Source organism: Pleurodeles waltl, chromosome 5 (assembly GCF_031143425.1).
Source record: "Pleurodeles waltl isolate 20211129_DDA chromosome 5, aPleWal1.hap1.20221129, whole genome shotgun sequence".
NCBI classification, from domain to species: Eukaryota; Metazoa; Chordata; class Amphibia; order Caudata; family Salamandridae; genus Pleurodeles; species Pleurodeles waltl.
In genome coordinates, this window is record NC_090444.1 from 1,425,649,197 (window position 1) to 1,425,667,959 (window position 18,763).

Consider the following 18,763-nt stretch of genomic DNA (forward strand, 5'->3'; position numbering starts at 1 on the left):
ACGAGTGGTGATGACTCCGCGACCAATCTCGAGACCTTCCTCTAGAACGAGACCAGGACCTACACGGAGTCGAGTGCCCGGCCACCATTAGCTTTAGGGACCGCTCCCTCAAAGCCTTTGGGTGCATGGCCCGGCACTCGGAGCACAACTTCGGGTCGTGGTTGTGCTCGAGACACCACAGACAAACCCGATGAGGATCAGTCAATAACATCGTCCAATGACAGTTATCGCATGGCTTGAATCCTGTCTTCGGGGACATCCTCGACGCACCAAAGTCACACAGAAAGAAAATCGACAAAACGGTCGAATTCGGCTTAAAAATAGCTAGGGTAGCTCTTTTCCAGATCAGCGCGTGGAGCGGAAAGAAAAGAACTGATGTCACTGCGCGAGGGCAGCGTCTATATACTACTACCGACGTCATCACGCGACCACGACACTAATGATGCCCGCGGAGTCAACCGACACCACCTGCCGACGCGCAAGGGTATTGCTCGAAGAAAAATCCAGGTCCAGTCTGACGCCTGGGGGAAAATTCTAAGGTAAGGAATCTCCACAACTAGAAGTCTCTGTCAGATACGACTACGACTGCATAACATTTATCAGGTAGATTCTGGGCCAACACAGATTTACTTCAGGCAAGGCTTTATTCTGTGGCCGCTTTGTGCTCTCATTGGGCTTTCTTTGCTTCCCAAACATACGGTCTGTTTCTCTGGACAGCAGCGGCTTCTGGGCAGAGGAGTCTTTCTTTGTCACAGTACTGTGTTTGCTGGCGGTCTGAGTTTCTCAAAAGCCCAGCTTCGCGGGTGCTGCAATATGGTAAGCATGATTGCAGTATGCCAGAAGGCATTACTCACCTTCATGCTGTTCCAGGCCAGATTATCCATTATCGAGTTGTCTCAATCCAAGATGGCGCCTCAGGTTTGCTTTAAAGGATGATCATAATCTAAAATGAGACATTATTTCCTGTTACTGTAGGTCACTTCCTGTATATTCAGGTATATAAGCCTGCAGACAGACTTAAGTCCAGCATCGTAATGACATTGAAGGTTTATTCTTTAGAGTCATACCTTTCTCCTTCCAGTCTGATCCATGCTTCAGTTTAATCCTGGACTGTCGTGTTGGTCATTCTTAAGACAGTTTCTTCAGCAGTTTCTCAGGTCTTTAATTTTCACCTAATAGGGAGTTTATTATGCCTGCCACCCTTCAATGCAGACAACTGATCCATCTCACTTGTAAAAGAGAAAGGTGACCAATGGTGGCTGTCACACTTCTCTCAAGGCTGTCAAGACCAACTAGTCTGTGAAACCACAGCGTCTATTCCTTGGCATAGACCAATCAGGCAGCTTTACGTCTGTACACAAACTACAAAATGTACAGATAATTATTGCTGGGTCTTCAGACTCCAAAATTGGGCAGTCTGATATCTTGCAATACATTATGTAGAGCAGAAAACTGGGATTACAGAGTACTTTGCAGAATAAAGATTTTTCTAGCAGACCAGAACCTAAATTACTGAATACTTACACAGGCACACCCAATGGATATAGAATGAAAATATTTAATCAATTACTCTACCTCCATTCTTGTATTTGCTGCTGGAGTATTTGGAAGTAAGCAGAGGCCTCTCTTATTTTGGCACAGAGAACACATTCTTACATACTTATATCACATGGGACACTTTTCAAACGGATAAGTTAGAGGGAGCTGTAATAATGATTTATTATATATGTTTATCAATGTCCTCAATTCTTTACAGTTTGGAGCATACCACCCTTTTCAGTAAAGAAATGTATTGTCCTTGGTCACATGGGTCAAGCTAAGAAGTTTCTCATCAGCCATGGTTCACACTCCCATGTGCTCAAATGGATAGAGCGGAAAACTTCGAAGGATTGCATGTTAGTCTCTTCACATTGGGCCTCTGTAGTCTTATCCATTTCCTTCCCAGGGAAAACATGAATCCCTGAATGGTGCATTGGCAGACTAAGAGAATGTATCCACTTCCTACTCTTTTTTACCTTTAAGATCCTCATCTACGTTTTAGCTTATCAATAAATGATGCTTCCTAATACTTCCCAATTAAGCTATTTTGTAATATTTCCCTATCCTAACTGTTCCAATTGCATTTTTTAGGTTTCTCCTGCACAGCGCTTGCACTGTACTTGTGAAATCTGTTGTATTTAATATAAATCTTAAAAGGGGGCTTCGATCCCGCCTCCTTGCTTTTCATTGGTTCCTGTGTTTGCTACTTACTTTTCCTCAGTTTCTATTGGCTGCAGCACTATTTCTTCCTGTGTTCTCCTTATAAGTATCCTAACGCTGAAGTACTCTTTTTCATCCATGTTAGTCGAACTTCTTTCTTATCTTAATTGTGAGCAAGCGTGTCAGCACCCTTGCTTATTTATTTTTCATCACGCAATTCATCTTCTTCACCCCTGCCCTTCTCCCCCTCTCTGTGATATCATCACCCTCCCACAATGGCGTTGTTTCACCCAAACCCCCACCCACCTTCCTTCCGATCAGAATACAATTTGCTTGTTTTAACATTTACCTTAACAGACCGGAAAAGTGGTAGATCACCAACTGCCTTTTGAGACTGAAAAGACAGTCATAAAAAAAACCGCTAAAATTGCTTTATAAAGTCTGCAACAGACCATGATTTGTTTCAACATCAGATTGCAATTGAAATACTGCTGCCCTTCTGACACTCAAGTCGATGTTTGAAGGTCACGGAGTTAAGCGTTCATCTTACCTCCCTTAACTGACCCCCCTTGTGTGCTGTCGGGCGTTTTCCATGACTGAGATGTTTATTTGAGGCTGCATTCAGTTGCAGCTGCATAATGGCCATTGAGATGAAAGTTTTTTTTCCTTCTGCTTATACTTTGTTGCAAGAGCTTCCCTATGAAGAGTAATTGTTCCTAAATCGTATACTAAACGTCTTCTTTTTCTCCCACGCACAATGTTGCCTGTGTGCTTTTCTTTCATGCAAAAATGAATTTCCAGTGTTGCTATTGCACAGGAACCCACATCCTTCTCTTCTGGGGTCCCAAGGCGTCTGTTTATCCTTGACCTCACACTTGTTAAGGCCAAATGCACCTACTTAAGACTGAGTTTAATCATAACATTTTTAATTCAAGATCAACCTTTTTTAAGCTGCAGTATTTTTACTTTTATATGTAAAAAGTGAACCACCTCTCATATCAAAAGGTTTGGCTGAAATGTCTTGGTTGAATCAGAACAGCTATAAAATTACTACCCTGTCACATGGTCAAACTATTTAATTAACCAACTGAAGCTGACATTTTCTTATATTTAGAAGGTAAAAGTCACGTTATAACCTATACGAGGAATGTCCCAAAAATAAAATCGTTATTTAGAAATCCCTCCATGAAGTAATCTTATTTTTCAGATAAAAAAGACCAAAGTAAAATGACAGAAATCCCTGAAAGACAACTGCCCTAAATGGGTCGATCCTACACTAAATATGACTGGACGAAATAGGAAATTAAAACAGTGTAGCTAATGATGTATATTTTGCAGGTCGGTATAATCAGATGACATATTTATATCTGCTCACACCAAACAAGCATGTGAGCCTCTCTTCTCTGTGTGTCTGATATGTTAAATAAATGTAATATTTTATTTCCCTCATTATCACCACCTAAATCGCCCACTAAGGGCTCATCAGTATGAGTAATTCATAACTTAATAAATTAAAACCGACACATTACTCCTTGAAGTCGTTTTAGTGCACGTGTGAATCTTCACCACTATTTAGGTTCTCCAGCTGGACTACTAATGTAACGGAACAAGCAGTGGTAAAGCCAACAGGTTTTCGCCAATGTGAAATCTATTGGCTTTGTCAGTGTTTTATTACATGATGCACATACTGCTGTGCTACATGGAAGGACACATTGATAAAGTCAAACAGAATTCTTATAGGCGAAACCAATTGGCTTTGCCAATGCTTGTTTTTTTAATGGCACTTCCGAAGGGCAGCCTATAACTAGATCTACTATCAAAAAGCACAAAAGGGTAACCAAAAGAAGCCACTCTCTTCTGTTTGTGCCATCAACAGCTGATTCGAACTAATGCTTTGGTTAATTCATTTATTTCATAGTTTTGTATAGCGCTGTACTAAAGTGAATTTTGCGATAGGCATGGAGCATAACAAGATTTATGTAACAGGAAAGGGGTAAACAAGGCATCTGATTACAGTAGTGGAATGTGTCAATGTATAAAGCAGAACATAGATGATACCTTTGTTCAGTGCTTAAATTGTAAATGAATGAGGCTGGTGGGCAAAGCACTGCACAGAATGCCGGCCGGTGCTATTACATTTCAGTGCCCCGAATACTAAGGCTGATAGTCCTGAATCCAGCTCAGGCCCCTTTATCTCACTCTCTGAGGTTCCCACTTTCTCCCTTGGTGACGTTTTTTCCATCTTCCTCTTTCTTTCCCCCTTTGCGTATTTTTCCTTTATTGCTTTTATAAAAATGCGTGATGAGGTCAAATAAGTACCAGCACCCAAAAATGAGAGCAGGGAGAGAGCTCTGGGTTCTTAAATGTGGATGGAGAGTGTTTCAGAATGATGATGCTGCTGTGCAAGAATGACTGTTTCTCTCATGAAAACCTTAATTTTGGAATTTTAAGGAGAAATTGGTTCTTGAGGGGGGAGCAGGGTGTTTACTTAGGGGCGAGTATTAGATAAATATCTTTGTAAGCCAGACAGACACAATTTTAACTTCATTCTGGTTTAGAAAACTTTACACTCCGTCTGAATGTGTGCCAAGAACAACTTTCAGTGCATACTTAGAAAGAGAGAGACTGAATATAGACAGCAAGTCACCAAAAACAAGAGATGAAAAACATGCTAGATAATCGTAGGCATGGAGCTTTGTTCTGCGAGTTGGTATGTGGCAGGGAAGATTTACGATTAATGGTTTATGTAGTTGTTTTAATATAGTGATTTACCAGTGTCTAAGTAAAGGTGACTTTCATGATGAGGGAACAAAATAAAATCAGTTACACAAAGTATTAGCTAGGGAGTAGAAATTATGCATCAGTCTATCTTGCTATATTGATAAATAATCGTAATAATAAATTAGTAGCCTAAAGAATGAACATTTTAACAAATTGTACAAAGTGCATTTCTGAGATGGGTAAAATGTAGTTTTATCATAATAAATTAATTATGTAAACTCCTCTCTTCTATGGTTTAACCTTCATTTTTAATGTCTGTTTTAAAAAGGATTTGCAGTGAGCCTTCAAGTGATTCTGTCAAATCCGAAAGCTGCATTCAAGCGCCGTGGATCACAACCAGGGATGCAAGAGTCAGACTTTTTAAAGCAGATCACGACAGTGGGAGAACTTGAGCCAAAGGCAAACAACTGCACAAAGGTATCAAGTATATTGAACGTGTTATTTGCACTGTATTCACTATGAAGAATATGTAAGAAGGGCCGCAGTAATTAAATATGTACCTCAAATACTGATTAAACCAAGGGCGTGCAGCCTAACGCGAGCTGCGCTGTTAAGCAAAAAGCCAATATATCTTACATCATCTCCGACTGTGACCTTGACTTCCTCTGCCTCACAGAAGGGGGGGAACCATTGCCTATGCAGGCTATATCATTTTACAATTATCTATCTGCATGGAGCCAACTGTGAATTGAGCACCTGATTTCTTTTCCACACCAGTCTCATTCCTACCCCCACAAAAATGTCCAAATGGCCAGGTTTCAGTTCAGATCTTAACAGTAGCCAGGCAATTTTCCACTATGGTTACCCAGGGGCCTGACCATTAGGGTAATAAAGTGGCTGCTATACAAGGCGGAACTGAGGGATACAGGTTATTTTCATTTGAACATCCTCCAATAACGCATAGTAAATATGATAGCTCTGGGGGGCAGGGCGGGGGAGAAATGTAGACCTAAAGCCTGACTGACTAATGGATCTGCTGTTTGTATCAGTCCAAGGCTGTGCCAATACCCCAAAGTCTAGCAGAAATCAAGCAACACCACAGGTGGATTCACAAAAGCTGCTTAAGGAGACTCCTCAGTAAATAGGCATACATTGACATTTTTCGTGAGGCAACTCTTTTTGGAGATTCACAATAGCCCAAATGCTATGCACTCAAACCTACATCGAAAACAGAGTTATGAACATATGTTTAACACCAAACCATATTTTACTTTTTAGCCTACTGCCAAAATTTTGCAAACATTTTATAAATGAAGAAATCCTTTTGCTTACACCTCAATAAAATATGGTGGTGTCTGCGTAAGTAGAAGTGGCAAATTTGATGTAAAAACTTATGACTTTGTATAAGTTCACTTCCTCCTCTAATGATACTCCAGACTCTATCAGTGACTTCTATGCTACCACCCAGTCTCTAAACCAGTGACTTAAAAATCTACGATGCGTGAAGATTTTCACCAGCTGCAAGAGGAAGTTAGGTTAGAAAATTCTGCAAGCTTTAAGAGAATCAGGATTTGCGACTCGGATGACGAATTAAGCTTGTGTACACTAGGTCACCTAGATAAGATATGTATTGACAAAGAAAGTACAGCTTAATAACCTGCCAAACTAATATCAAAGGAAGGAGATGACATGAGAGAGTAAGAGAAACTGACACATAGAGCCAACGATGTTTAACTGGATCATTAACCTAGCTGGAAGTACAAAATGTAGGCGACCCTGAATCTCATCAGCACATAGTATTAAAAAATTATAAGAAATGCAGTTTAAAAAACACATTTTGGAGTGACATCAGATTCTATACCACTAATGGCTACGTATTAAGGTTCTATAGATTAAGGGCCTGCTTACAGCACAAGACAAAGTGAGTACTTCATTAAAAAAAGCATGGAATGATTTGTACTTCATTTGAGCACAGATCAGTTGCAAAGTTCAGTCAACCTCACTGAAATCCAAGGCTGAGGCTGAAAGATCTGGATCATAGCCTAAATGTCCTGGACTCTCTTTCCTGGGTAAAAGGCACAAAATCCAAGCATGTGCAGAATAGCTCCAATAAAGGGGAGCGTCTGAGAAGAAGTTAGGTGTGACTTTGGCACATTCATATTGAACCCAAAAGCTGACAGTACGATTGCCGTAGTCGAGAAGTGGTTGACGAATGCCTGGGACAAGCCTGCAATCAACAGCAGTCATCAAGGTAGGGGAAGACAACAGCCCTGAACAAAGATGTGCAGCTACCACCGCCATCAATTTTGGAAACACTGAGGAGCTCTTGTGAGACCAAAAGGGAGCACAGCAAACTGGAAATGCTCCTGTTCTACCACGAAACTCAGGTAATGCCGGTAGGCTGGCATGACCGGTATATGGAAATGGGCGGCCTGCATGTCCAGTGCTACTATCCAGTCTCTAGAGCTGACAAGACCTGGGCAAATGTGGGCATTTCAAATTTCTCCTTTCGGAGGAAGGTATTGAGAGGGCTCAGGACCAAAACAGGCTGCAGCCGCCATCTGTCTTGAGCACCATAAAGTAGTGGGAATAGTAACAAAGACCTACTTTAGGTTCAGGCAACCTCTCTATAGCCCCTTTGGTCAAAACAGTTTGCACTTCCTGCTGCAAAATGGAGAGATTGTTCTCCATCAGTCGTTGGGGGATGGTGGAAGATGCAGCAGGGAGGAAAGGAAGGCTAAGGCATAGCCCCTCTGAACAATATATAGAACCCACCTGTCTGAAGAGATTGCCTTCCTCCTCGGGTAAAATTAGTGTATTCTGCCTCTCATGGGCGGCTGTCCTCCTGGAAGGGCAAGCTCAAGAGGTTTGGCAAGTGAAGCTGCAAGGGGGCAGGCAGACTAAGCGTAGTCGCTGGCAGGAGTCACTGCCTGAGTCTTTCCCAAAATCGGAATGTTAAATATGTTGGTTCCCTCCTGAAGGTGGAGAATCAAGTGGAGGAAGCAGTGCTTCCGATTCAATCAGGCACAACATCTATCAAGGTTGGACGGTGTCGGATAGAACAAACAGGACCTCCTCCTCTCGGGCTGATCACGCAGGCATCAGCATCGAAGAGCCAGGGGCCAGTGTTAGTCATGGTGCTGGAAGCAGGGTCAGAAGTGGAGACGGAGGCAAGATAGGCTCAGAGGGTCCAATTGGCTCCAAGGGCAAACCCACTGGTGGTACTCCAGATGGAAAGCTTTTCAACTCCTTAGGAGCTGAAGGACTACCATAGGAAGTTGTTAATGATCACAAGAGTCGGAGCATGGGTGAGCGAAACCTTTCTATGTAGTGTGGTGTAGCTGATGGCCCCAGAAACTAAGGTTGTGTCTGAATCAAATGCAAGATCGGCTCTGAAGTCGTCCGTCTTCATCAGTGCGATGAGAGGAGTGGCGCAATCCCCGCACCTGCTCAGGCGAATGCAAGTGGTGCGATGGAGTGGAATCCCGTTTTGATTTCTTGTGCTTCTTTTTAGACCTACCTGATGATTGTGACCCCGACAAAGGTCGACCTCTCAAGCAGCTTCGGTGACTCCAGGAGTGGGAATGGGACTGAATATTAGATGCAGACCGTGACTTGGAGCAGTTTTGACAAGTTGTCATTTTTGGCTTGGCAATGGTGTTCTCAACCTCGTGGTCCCCGATGGTGTTCATCATCGACATGCAGTCGCTGCCGGCCTTGGAGTTGTGGCTCAACCCCTGACATTACAGGCAACCCTGACGGGGATCTGTCATGGCTATTTGTTTGTGACCGTGTCTACAGGACTTGAATCCTGTCTTTTTGGGTTGACATCCCTTGCACAATGGGAAAAAGTTTGATAAAATGTCTCAGAGACATGAACTCTGGAACCACGTCTTGTGCAGCGAAATAAAGACAACACACATAACCACGCAGGGGTGGAGCCTATATGGGCCCTTTACACCATTTCTGGAGCAGTGGCGGAGCAGTGGCAGTGCAGAGTCACACAGGACCACCTGACAGTGCACCAAGGTACTACTGAAAAGTTTACAGATCCAGTTATTTTGACTAGATGTCTCTAAAAGAAGTGTCCCCGGAGCTCTAACAGGAGGTCAGCCAACGGACAGTCATTTCTGGGGATCCTGGGTTTCAATACAAGCTGGCCCAGTCTTCCTTTAGAGAGCATTGCAGTCATTTTTCTGAATCTTCCACAGGTCCTGGAGTGTTCTGATGAGAATTTCTGAGGGTGCTATATTCTTGCACCCAGTGCCAGCCTGTGGCTGGGGTACGTCTCCTTTGTCTAACCATCCTCCTTTCATGGGTGCTGGAAATTGGGCTATTAGTTGTGTGGCTAGCACAGGTAATAGTTCCTCAGTGGGAACCAAACACCCCACTGCAGCGCTGGACTCTCACAGGGTAGTGAGGTTGAGCAGTCTAAGGCCCATTCCAGGGAGGTGGTGTGGGCTAGGAATCACCAATCACTGGCACGCAATAATAGCACTGAATAAATGATTGTCCAGTCAGTACTTTCTTTAAAAAAAAGGAAAAGTACATTTATTACGCACACACTACTAAATAATTCACAGTAATTCACAAGTATACATTGGCAGATGGAATATACCATACATGACATTGTGTAATCACTGGTGACCCCCAGACATATTAAGTGAGCTCCAACAGTCATTATGTAATCAAAAGATATTACTTGGGCATGAATCATTGCCATAATGGTGATAATACTGTACCAATAAAACCACCATGAAAACCCAATAAAAATATTTATCAGAAACAGACTTTGTTTGTGTGCATTCTTTTGCATACTTGGCATTTGACTGTAATGGTCAGAACAACTTCTAGAGGGAACCACAATAAAAATAGTTTATTTGAAAACAGAATTGTAGTGTAAGCATATAATTAGCCCCTAGAGGGCATAACTACATGAGATCAGCAAAGTGAAAAACATTGCAGTGTAACCATACATTTAGCCCCTAAAAGGCATAACCACACATTAACCCCCCATAGGGCTCAGGGCATTATACATTTTTAAGCCTTCCAGGACTTCTAAAACATTATCATACACAAAGCTCCTGGAAGAAAAATTACTCTCAGCTGTAGAGCAAAAGCTCCAGCCTTAGGAGAGCTTGATAATGCTGTAAACAGTAGGAGAGGTGATGATTTTGGGATCCCTCCCAACTTAAGGTAGGGATCCAAAATGGACAGAAAGAGCACACCGTGCTGAACGTTTTGATGGTGGTCCCAACATCCTAGGACCACCACAGGCAGAGTTATGGGCCAAAATGCATTTAAGAAGAAATGCCTCACAAAGCATTATGGGGCAAGTGTGGCTAGTGCAGAGAATATTTTAAAAGCGGCTCTCCTGCTGTGCCGAGGTTTCTCTGAGATTTTCCCTTTTTAATGCGGCCTCGCGTCACGTTGCCTGTTTTCCTTAGTTATTTTTCAAGGGGGTGTCCAGTCCCACCAGGACATCCCAGTGCTGGCTGAGGTGGGACAGCAGCATGGGTAGCCCACCCTGGCTGCCCTCGCTGGATTCCTGCATGGCCCGTACTCCTGTGTGCGGCCACGGGAGCAAGCAATCCTTTGTTGTGTCTGCCTACTCCAGTGGGCAGATGGGTTTGGTGGGGTCCACCTCCTGCTCCCCCCACACACAGGTATGGGGAATGCAGACCATGTTGTGGGGTAGCGGCAATACTCCCTCTCCCTCTCCCCCTCCCACCACCACCACCATCCTCTTTAGCGGGACCCAGTGATGGGGTCCTGGGCCCCTCCTGCCTTGCAAGGCGAGCGTGACAGTGCTCCCCTATAGCCAAACCTCTGGGGAAGCGCAATGGTGCCTACCCACATCACTGCAGGCACTCAGGGTCGAAGAAGGGGTACTGCCTCCCACATCAATTTTTTTTCAAGAGGAATAAATCTCCAGGTGAAACAGAACAGGAAGGGGGTCCCATGCACACCAACTTCGCTAGCCTTAAGGACCCCAGCTTCTTGCCACCATTCCCCGGGTCCTGGTCCACCCTGGGGGAGAATATTAGAATGGCAGCAGAGCCTACATACTCCTAGGCAGGAAAGTAGGTCAAAGGTTGCCAAACAATAAAATGCCATAAATTGAGCCATGTTGGGCCAATTTGGATGATCCTCGGCTCAACATGCTACTGGTGGCAAGCGCTATCCACTGGGGCAGTTGAAACAACCCTCCTCACATCCTAATCAGTACAGTCCTCCAAAAGCTGGCCCTCCTGGCTCCCTGCACCAGTTCTCCTTTATGGCTTTGATGGTAGGCACAGTCCAGGGCTTTCACTAACTGGTCATCAGGGTGAGTAAGGGGTCAGCTTCACTGGCACTTATGGAGATCCACTGGTCCTGGGGTCAACTGGACAGAGTCCTGGGTCCTTAGTGGGGGTCAGGGGTTCCTCCTTCCAGTTCTCCATGGCGGTCCCGGGATTCAGCAGAAAAGCAGACAGAAAATCTGCAGGCAAGAGAGGGTCTTCCCATTGTGCAAGAGTTCATTAAGGGGAGAGGGAAGGTTCCAGAAGACTGGCATCCCTGCCACATTGCCTCTCCACCCCTGTCCTAACCCTCCTGCACAGCATGTTGGGACAATCCAAAACGGTGTCATCAAGGAGCCACTCGTTACATCAGCTCCTGCAGTCTAAGCTTCACCCCTCGCTGACATCACTGCCAGGGACTTGCACTCTAGAATTTCATAGGCGTTTTCCCACCACCCCCCTCTGGTGGTTTGGCACAAGATTTCTTGTTTGTTCAGTAGGCTTTTGTCAGACCCATTCCTTGTGCAGTGTGATCCCTGGGTGACTGATACAGAGCATTCCGCCCCACTCCTTTTCCTCCCTAAGAGCAAGAAGTAGTGCTAATTGCTCCTTTTGTGTGGGGGCGACCTTTGTTAATGCTGCTGGAGAAAATTTAATTATTGCACACAGCAGGGTGATAACAGGCTTGGGCTCTGATCCTGAGCTAAGCCAGGTAAATCTAAAAACTCTGAATGATCCACAAGATGTACAGTTATCATTTTGGAAGTAGCAAATGTGATTTTCTCACACAGGTTACACTCAATTCAAGACGCCAATGGTCTCTGTAGGCCAAAGAGGAGGGAAAGTTTTCTCTCTGTGTGTATAACAGAGTGTCACTATAGTTAAAATAGTAAAGCACACTAACTTTCCCCAAGAGTGTACACTACCTTCATGAGGCCTATCCCAGCTAAATAACTTTCTCTGCACAGTCCCCACTACGCCAAGCTACTTGTGAGCTGTTACCTGGCTGTGCACGTCAATAGTCTCCCACATGCAGCCAGCACACGTGTTCGTGTGTATCTCACCAAGAGTGCCTTTACCCTTGCTGCATCGCAGCAGCCATATCTTATCATGCATAGTCTGTTTACCATGTGATTTGTGTGGGTGAGACACCAGTAGTGAGGCTCACCCACAGTAAAATGTCCAAAAACCAGGTGATCAAAGAAAGCAAAAACTCTCTGGGCATATTGCTGGGGCAGAACCCAGTACAACACTGGATTTGGCTCCAAACAGCATAGAGTAACAAAAGGCAGGCAGGCCTAGATGTGAGCCACAGTTGATAATGGCAGGCCATGCAGGCTCAAAAGCAGAAATTAAAAAAGAGTTAGGCACAGCCCTCAGGCTACCCCTTGAAGCTCATAAAGTCTGAGTACAACCTCCAGGACATCCTGATCAGGAAAGAGAACACTCTTCCCTACACCCAAGGCCCTTTTGCCCCATGTCTGGAAGGAATGCATAAAGAGAGTCATGTGACCCTGGACACTGTTAGAAAAGCACATTCCCAGGCAGTAAAATGGCAACTTTCTAAAAGTGCAATTTTCAGAATAGTAACTGAAAAGCCGATTTTACCATTAAAAATAATTAGCAATTACAGTTCAGATGAGTGGAAGAAGCTAAACGGAAGTTACCAATTAAGCGTACTAAGGTAAATCAGTGTTGGTATATGGGTGAGATAGCCCTAATACAAGGTGTAGCATAGATCTGCTCCAAGAATCCAAGAAGCAGTAAAGAACAGCATGGGGAACATTTTTATTTAACATTTTTGTTTGACATACAATTTTTATTGAATTTTACAATTTCAAAACATAAACATCACCATAACACACTCCTATGCCCCCGGAACCCATTGTCAATCATCAACTCTTATGTCATGCATTAAAGGCTGAGACCTTAACATTTCCATTACTTCCCCCAAATCCGAGCATGTTTCTGGGGACATTCCCTTGTTTTCTATGGGTTCTTCAAGTTTCGCAGGCCAGTCCATTTCCTTCCGCTAATGTAGGTCGGTCACCTGCCCACCATCTCTGGGCTATGTCCCTTTTGGCCATCAGAGTAGCCATCCCTATCAAATATCTATCTCCCTTGGTGTTCCCCAGCTCTTCAGTAATCCCTTAAAGAGGGCGTTGGTGTGTCAGCGCAATTGGGTATCCAAGTACTTGAGTCAGGGAGTGGGCACTCAGTTTCCAGTAGTTTCCCACCTGAGGACATTGCTAGGTCATATGGAAAAAGTCTACGTCCGTGTAAGGGCACCGAAGGCAGGTTGGCTGGGGAATTTTGTAGGCCTCCCACATCCTCTGAGGTGTGAGATAGGTAGTTTAAATATAATTCAGTTTAATCAGCCATATTCAGGAACGCATGGCAAATTTGGGAAGGGCCATACATGCTAGCCTCAAATCAAGATCATCAAGGGGTCGCACCCACTCCTCCCATTTCTGTCTCAAAGGGGTGAAAGGTTCAGGAGCATTATGTAGCAGGTTGTATTCAGGAAGCATTGTGAGCTTGGTTACATATGCCTGAGTTGTAAATACTTGTGCAACTGGGTCTTGGAAAAGTCTTAGTGGGCCTGAATATCTTGAAAAGAGCAGATGTGGTCCACTTGCCATACTTTCCCCAGGTTTGTAATAGCTATACTGTCCCATTTTCGAATCCTTGGAGCCACACAACTTGGCAGAGGTGTTTTCCTCTCCACAGAGAGGTTTGCTGCATTAGTTTGCCCTGCCAGCCCTCAAAAGGCAGTGCTGTGTGCCAGCTCATAAAGATTACTCGGGTAGGTCGAGAGAGATGTAGTGGAATGAGGTCTCCATATGAAAATACCATTCCTCTGTTGAAGCCCAGAAGAGAGCTCCGCTCAGTAGGCAGGGTCATTACACCACCCCACCCCACCCCACAAACTCTTGGTCAATCATTCATTATAGTACTAGTAACTGAGTTGGCCAATAGTACATCTTAAGGTCTTCTATTCCCATTCCACCTTTGTAGACCGATGCCCAACATTTTGTCCATGCTATACAGTGCGGTAGGTCTCCCCACAGGAAATTTTGTATTGATGACATGAGGTCCTTGAGCCAGGTATTTGTGATCCACTGCAGGAAGTTTTGGAAGGTGTAGAAGTAACAAGGTAAGACCATAATTTTGATGAGGGTTACAACTGCCCAGTACATTAAGTGTCAGGGTCACCCACCTATGGAGGTCTGATTTCATATTTGTTTTTAGGGGTGTCATATTAGGGTTCCATATCAGTTCTGGCATCCAGGAGATATGAACCCCCATATACTTAAAGCTAAGTCGTCTTATTGTTATTGATCAGTGCCAATGCGTGAATTCACTGTCCACACAAACTAGGACAAGTATGGACTTGCCCTTGTTCATGCAGTCCAGAGGCCTGCTCGCAGTGCTCAAGGATTCTAAGACACGTGGTCCTGTAAGCTGTTTTTTTCTCCAGGTAAAGAAGTACATTGTCCGCATATAGTGCAATTCTCTCTTTTGTGGAGCTCTCCTATTTCCATCCCTGCATTTGGGTACCTCATTATACTATCCTGACGAAAAGGAGTGGGAAGAGATGGCATACCTGTCTAGGGCCTCACTGAATGGGGAATGGGTGCTAATAACTAACACATGAGTGTGCGGATGCGAGTTGAGTATGTGGCTGTATCTGGGTACTGGGGGCCAAAGCCCATCTTCATCAGCATTGCTCTCACAAAGCCCAGTCCACGGAATCAAAGGCCTTCTCAAAGTCAAGGAGAAGAAGAGCACATAGTGAACATTTTTATTGTAGCCAAAGTATGGAGTGCTGTACTAATGCAAGGTCAGTAGAGGTAGGTGGAACCATGCGTAAAGTTTTCACAATTTCACAACATACTTATATTCAAGTTGCTGCACAATTGGATAGAAGTATGAGACCAGAATAGATTGTTCTCAAGTCATGTGTAAAGAGTTGACCCAGTAGACACATTGAGCACGATATCAATGTCTTAATTAACAAATTAAAATGAAAGGGCTAAGTAGAAAAAAAATCTGATTAACTTATGCAGACGGATCCGATCTGGCAACCAGGTGCAGGGTTTAACTTACTTGCAAGTACTTGCTGTTTCAATCTTGGATTTTGGTAAGAGGACTCTGCATATGGCAAATCTTAGCTATCACATTGCTGAGAAAGGGAGAGTGCTATACAGCTAAGTTTCGCAGAAATATGATTAAAGCTAACTAACTATGGTATTGTAACCTGTGTACTGTAGGAATTCCTGCTGGGCCCACTGTTCGAGCACAAACTTAAGAACAAAGGAGACAACCTGTCTTTCACGGAAGAAAACATAAAGACAGCTATCCTAACCAGAAAATAGAGTTTGGTCTGAAAGGGACGGTCATAGGACTATGGGAGACAAATTCATGATTAGACAACGTTTGCAGTGAGTATCTTATATAATTTTAGTGGCTTTTGCTTCCCGAGGTACCCGGAAGTGGCAGAGTACTCGGAGAAAAAAGGCTGCTTTCGACACAGACCGCCAATTAAATGTTAGAGCAAAGGGAGGATAAGGTGGCCTGTTATGTCTCATCTACATTAGTAGCTACTAGCTGGACGTTCCCAGGATTAATTTTGGTGCTGGGTAGCTGCACACAGCGTAGTGGCTTTACTGGAAAAGAGGTGGGGTTTTTACATCTACATAGCATTATATTTATCTTGCAGAAACAAACGTTTGAACCAATGCCAGAGACTATGGGCCTGATTACGACTTAGGCGGAGGGGATTACTTCGTCCCAAATGTGACAGATATCCCATCCGCCGTGTTACAAGTTCTACAGGATATAATGGAACTTGTAATACAGTGGGCGGTATATCCGTCACATTTGGGAAAGAGTAATACCCTCCCACCAAGGTCGTAATCAGGCCCTACATTTCAAAACGTTTTTCTATAGGATTCCTCAGTTGGAGCAAGATAGTCATCATACTGACTTTTGTACGTTTGTCATAGTTTGGTTGGAAAGGGACAGAAAAAAGGACCAGGCACCAAAGTAAAAGTGCCCCCCTTTGGTGAATCCGTTAATAAAATTTTTTGCAAATCGTGGCAGTTTTTAACTTGCAATAAGACTGCATGCATTTGGACTTGCTGCAGGCACTGTTTGTGGTCATATCAGGGAAATCCACAGTAAAATTCAGACCATCAGACCTGAAAACATGCCCAAAAACAACTACAAACCAACCATCAAACTCACCTGTCAGACCAACCCTTCTGGCACTGTCAGACTGCCATATGGGCTGGTATGATCTCTGTCCGCCACACCTCCAAACTTCTTCAGATTTCAGGTCGGTAGACCACAGAACAGGCAAAATTTTAGCCCAGAACATAAGCACAGAAACAATTGAAGCTAAACCTTTAAAAAGATCGAACCCTACAACAAGCATTGACTTAGAGAACTCAGCTTCTGTACTCCATTATAGTGAGGCAAATGACATTTGATAAAGAAGGTAGCCTATGATTATGAGAGTCAGTAAGGTAACTTGCTCTTGATAGTAAATAGAGTCCCCTTCTTCCAGACTCCCTCAAGGATTGCAAAGCATTTTCACTTGAACGAAAGAATCCCGGCACACTAGTAACCAACACTTTGAGGTGGGAAGAGGGGAGCAGGGGTAATGGTATTTAGGGGGTGAGTGCTATATGATAAAAGATAGAAGTCATACAGGGGTATCATGAGTACCAATGGAGCAGGTCTGGACAACAACCACTCACTCCTCCCCCACCCCTTTTAAAGCGAGATTAGATGTTTCGGGTTCAATGAAGAATTAAGTAGGAAAATGAAACTCAAGGAGAGATTATCCCTTTAACCTATTAGCCACATCCGAAATCAAGTCGCGGAAAAGCAATAAGTCTCACTTTATTTTAAGAAAACATTCCTATGCTCTTGAAAAGCTGCAATCTGCTCTTTCCTGATGCATGCAGATGTACCTAAAGCTGCCATTAAATAAACTTCCATTAAGAACTAAGTACTTTCTGTAGCAGAATGCAGTACCTTAAGTTGTTACTCGAGGTCCCTTGTTCCAGAAACAAGTGCTTGTTGTAGCAGAATGCAGTACCTTAGACCAATGTGGCTTTAACATATGATTAAGGATATTCACTATACCATGTATAATAATTTTTGCTTGCTTTCATTTAGCCCAGATAAACATTCCAATGAAGGGTTATGAAGGAAGCTGTCATTATCGAGACTTTGAGTTTTGAAATCACCCAAATATTTATAGGGAGTAGCAAACACTTGTATGTACAAACTACTTCCATTAAAAACATGCGTTTATATGTTTCTATAGCAAACGCAAGACAGCGATGACCAGAAATGGGGATGGGCATGAAGAATCAAGGGAGGTTAGGAGGAGATTACAGGGGTGACGATGTGGAGAGAGAGATGATAGGTGAGACGAGATGGTGTGGCAAGGAGAGCAATGACAGTGTTGAGGTAGGCAGGAAATGAACATAGGAACAGTGATGACAAAGTATGAGAGGAGGGGAATGGGCGACAGGGGCATTGAAGGGAAGGGAGTGCTGACAGTGATCAAATGTAGAATAACAGGAAGGAGGGATGGGAGGCGGGAATGAAGAGGGAACGAGGGGAGTGGTAATGGAGAGGAAGTGAGACGCGAAAGCATTGATGGCAGAGAAAGGAAATTCAAGCAGGAAGAAAGAGAAACATAGCAGAAGTGGGAGAAGTAACAACTAGTGATAATGCAACACAGACAGCAATGGTGGGATTAAGAGGGGGTGATGGAGAAAAAAGTAGAAAGTGAAATAAATTGAGAGTGGCTATGTAGTTCTTTGACACATCCCAGATACCTAATGGCAACAGTAATGGGACAATTAAATTTTCCACGAAATGCTTTGGGACTGATGGACAGCCCATCCACCCAAGTCAACAGGAAAAGTATATCACATCCAAAGTTTACTGTCTCTGACCCTAGTTCCATGTTTTTCTCTGTACCCCTTTTGTGTGTATAAATGATTATGAGCATTGGTAACATAAGGTCTCCCACAAACTAAAGCTTCATCTGGCAAGACGTGAAAAAGATAGACTAGACTCTGGAAAACCATTTTGGGAGCCAAAAAGAAGGTTCCCAAAGAAAAACACACGAAGAAGACTCACAAGCCCTCAAGCAGAAGAGATCATACCAGATGACGAGAAACAGCAAAAAATAGTACCTCAAAGGTCACAAATTGGTGGGCAATCAGAACTACCGTCAGCCAAAAAAAGGATAAAACTGGCACACCACAGACTTGAAAAGGATGCTGGGAGTGACTTTGCAAATGTCAAATACAGAAGCAAGGAAGCCCCAAACTTCAAAAATCACAGCAGATCCTCTCCTTGGGATCTCCATTAAAGAGGACCTCACTCTTCTGCCTTGCTAAGGCACAAGACCACGAAATGTAGAGGGGAACTGTTGAGCAGAAACAATTGTCAGCAACAGCACAGTATATAGTACATGCTACTGTCATCTAAGGGAGCAGAGAAGGGACCCCCTTAAATCTGAACTGCCACCT

General features: G+C 43.8%; 1 protein-coding gene across 1 annotated transcript in view; it reads left to right on the forward strand.

Moving 5' to 3' along the window:
• Positions 1-18,763, forward strand: part of B3GAT2 (beta-1,3-glucuronyltransferase 2) — a 348,081-nt gene that overhangs the window by 323,859 nt on the left and 5,459 nt on the right. The window contains exon 3 of the mRNA XM_069235713.1: positions 5,249-5,397. Within this exon, the coding sequence (XP_069091814.1) occupies positions 5,249-5,397 (149 nt within the window). The remainder of the gene's footprint in view (positions 1-5,248; positions 5,398-18,763) is intronic.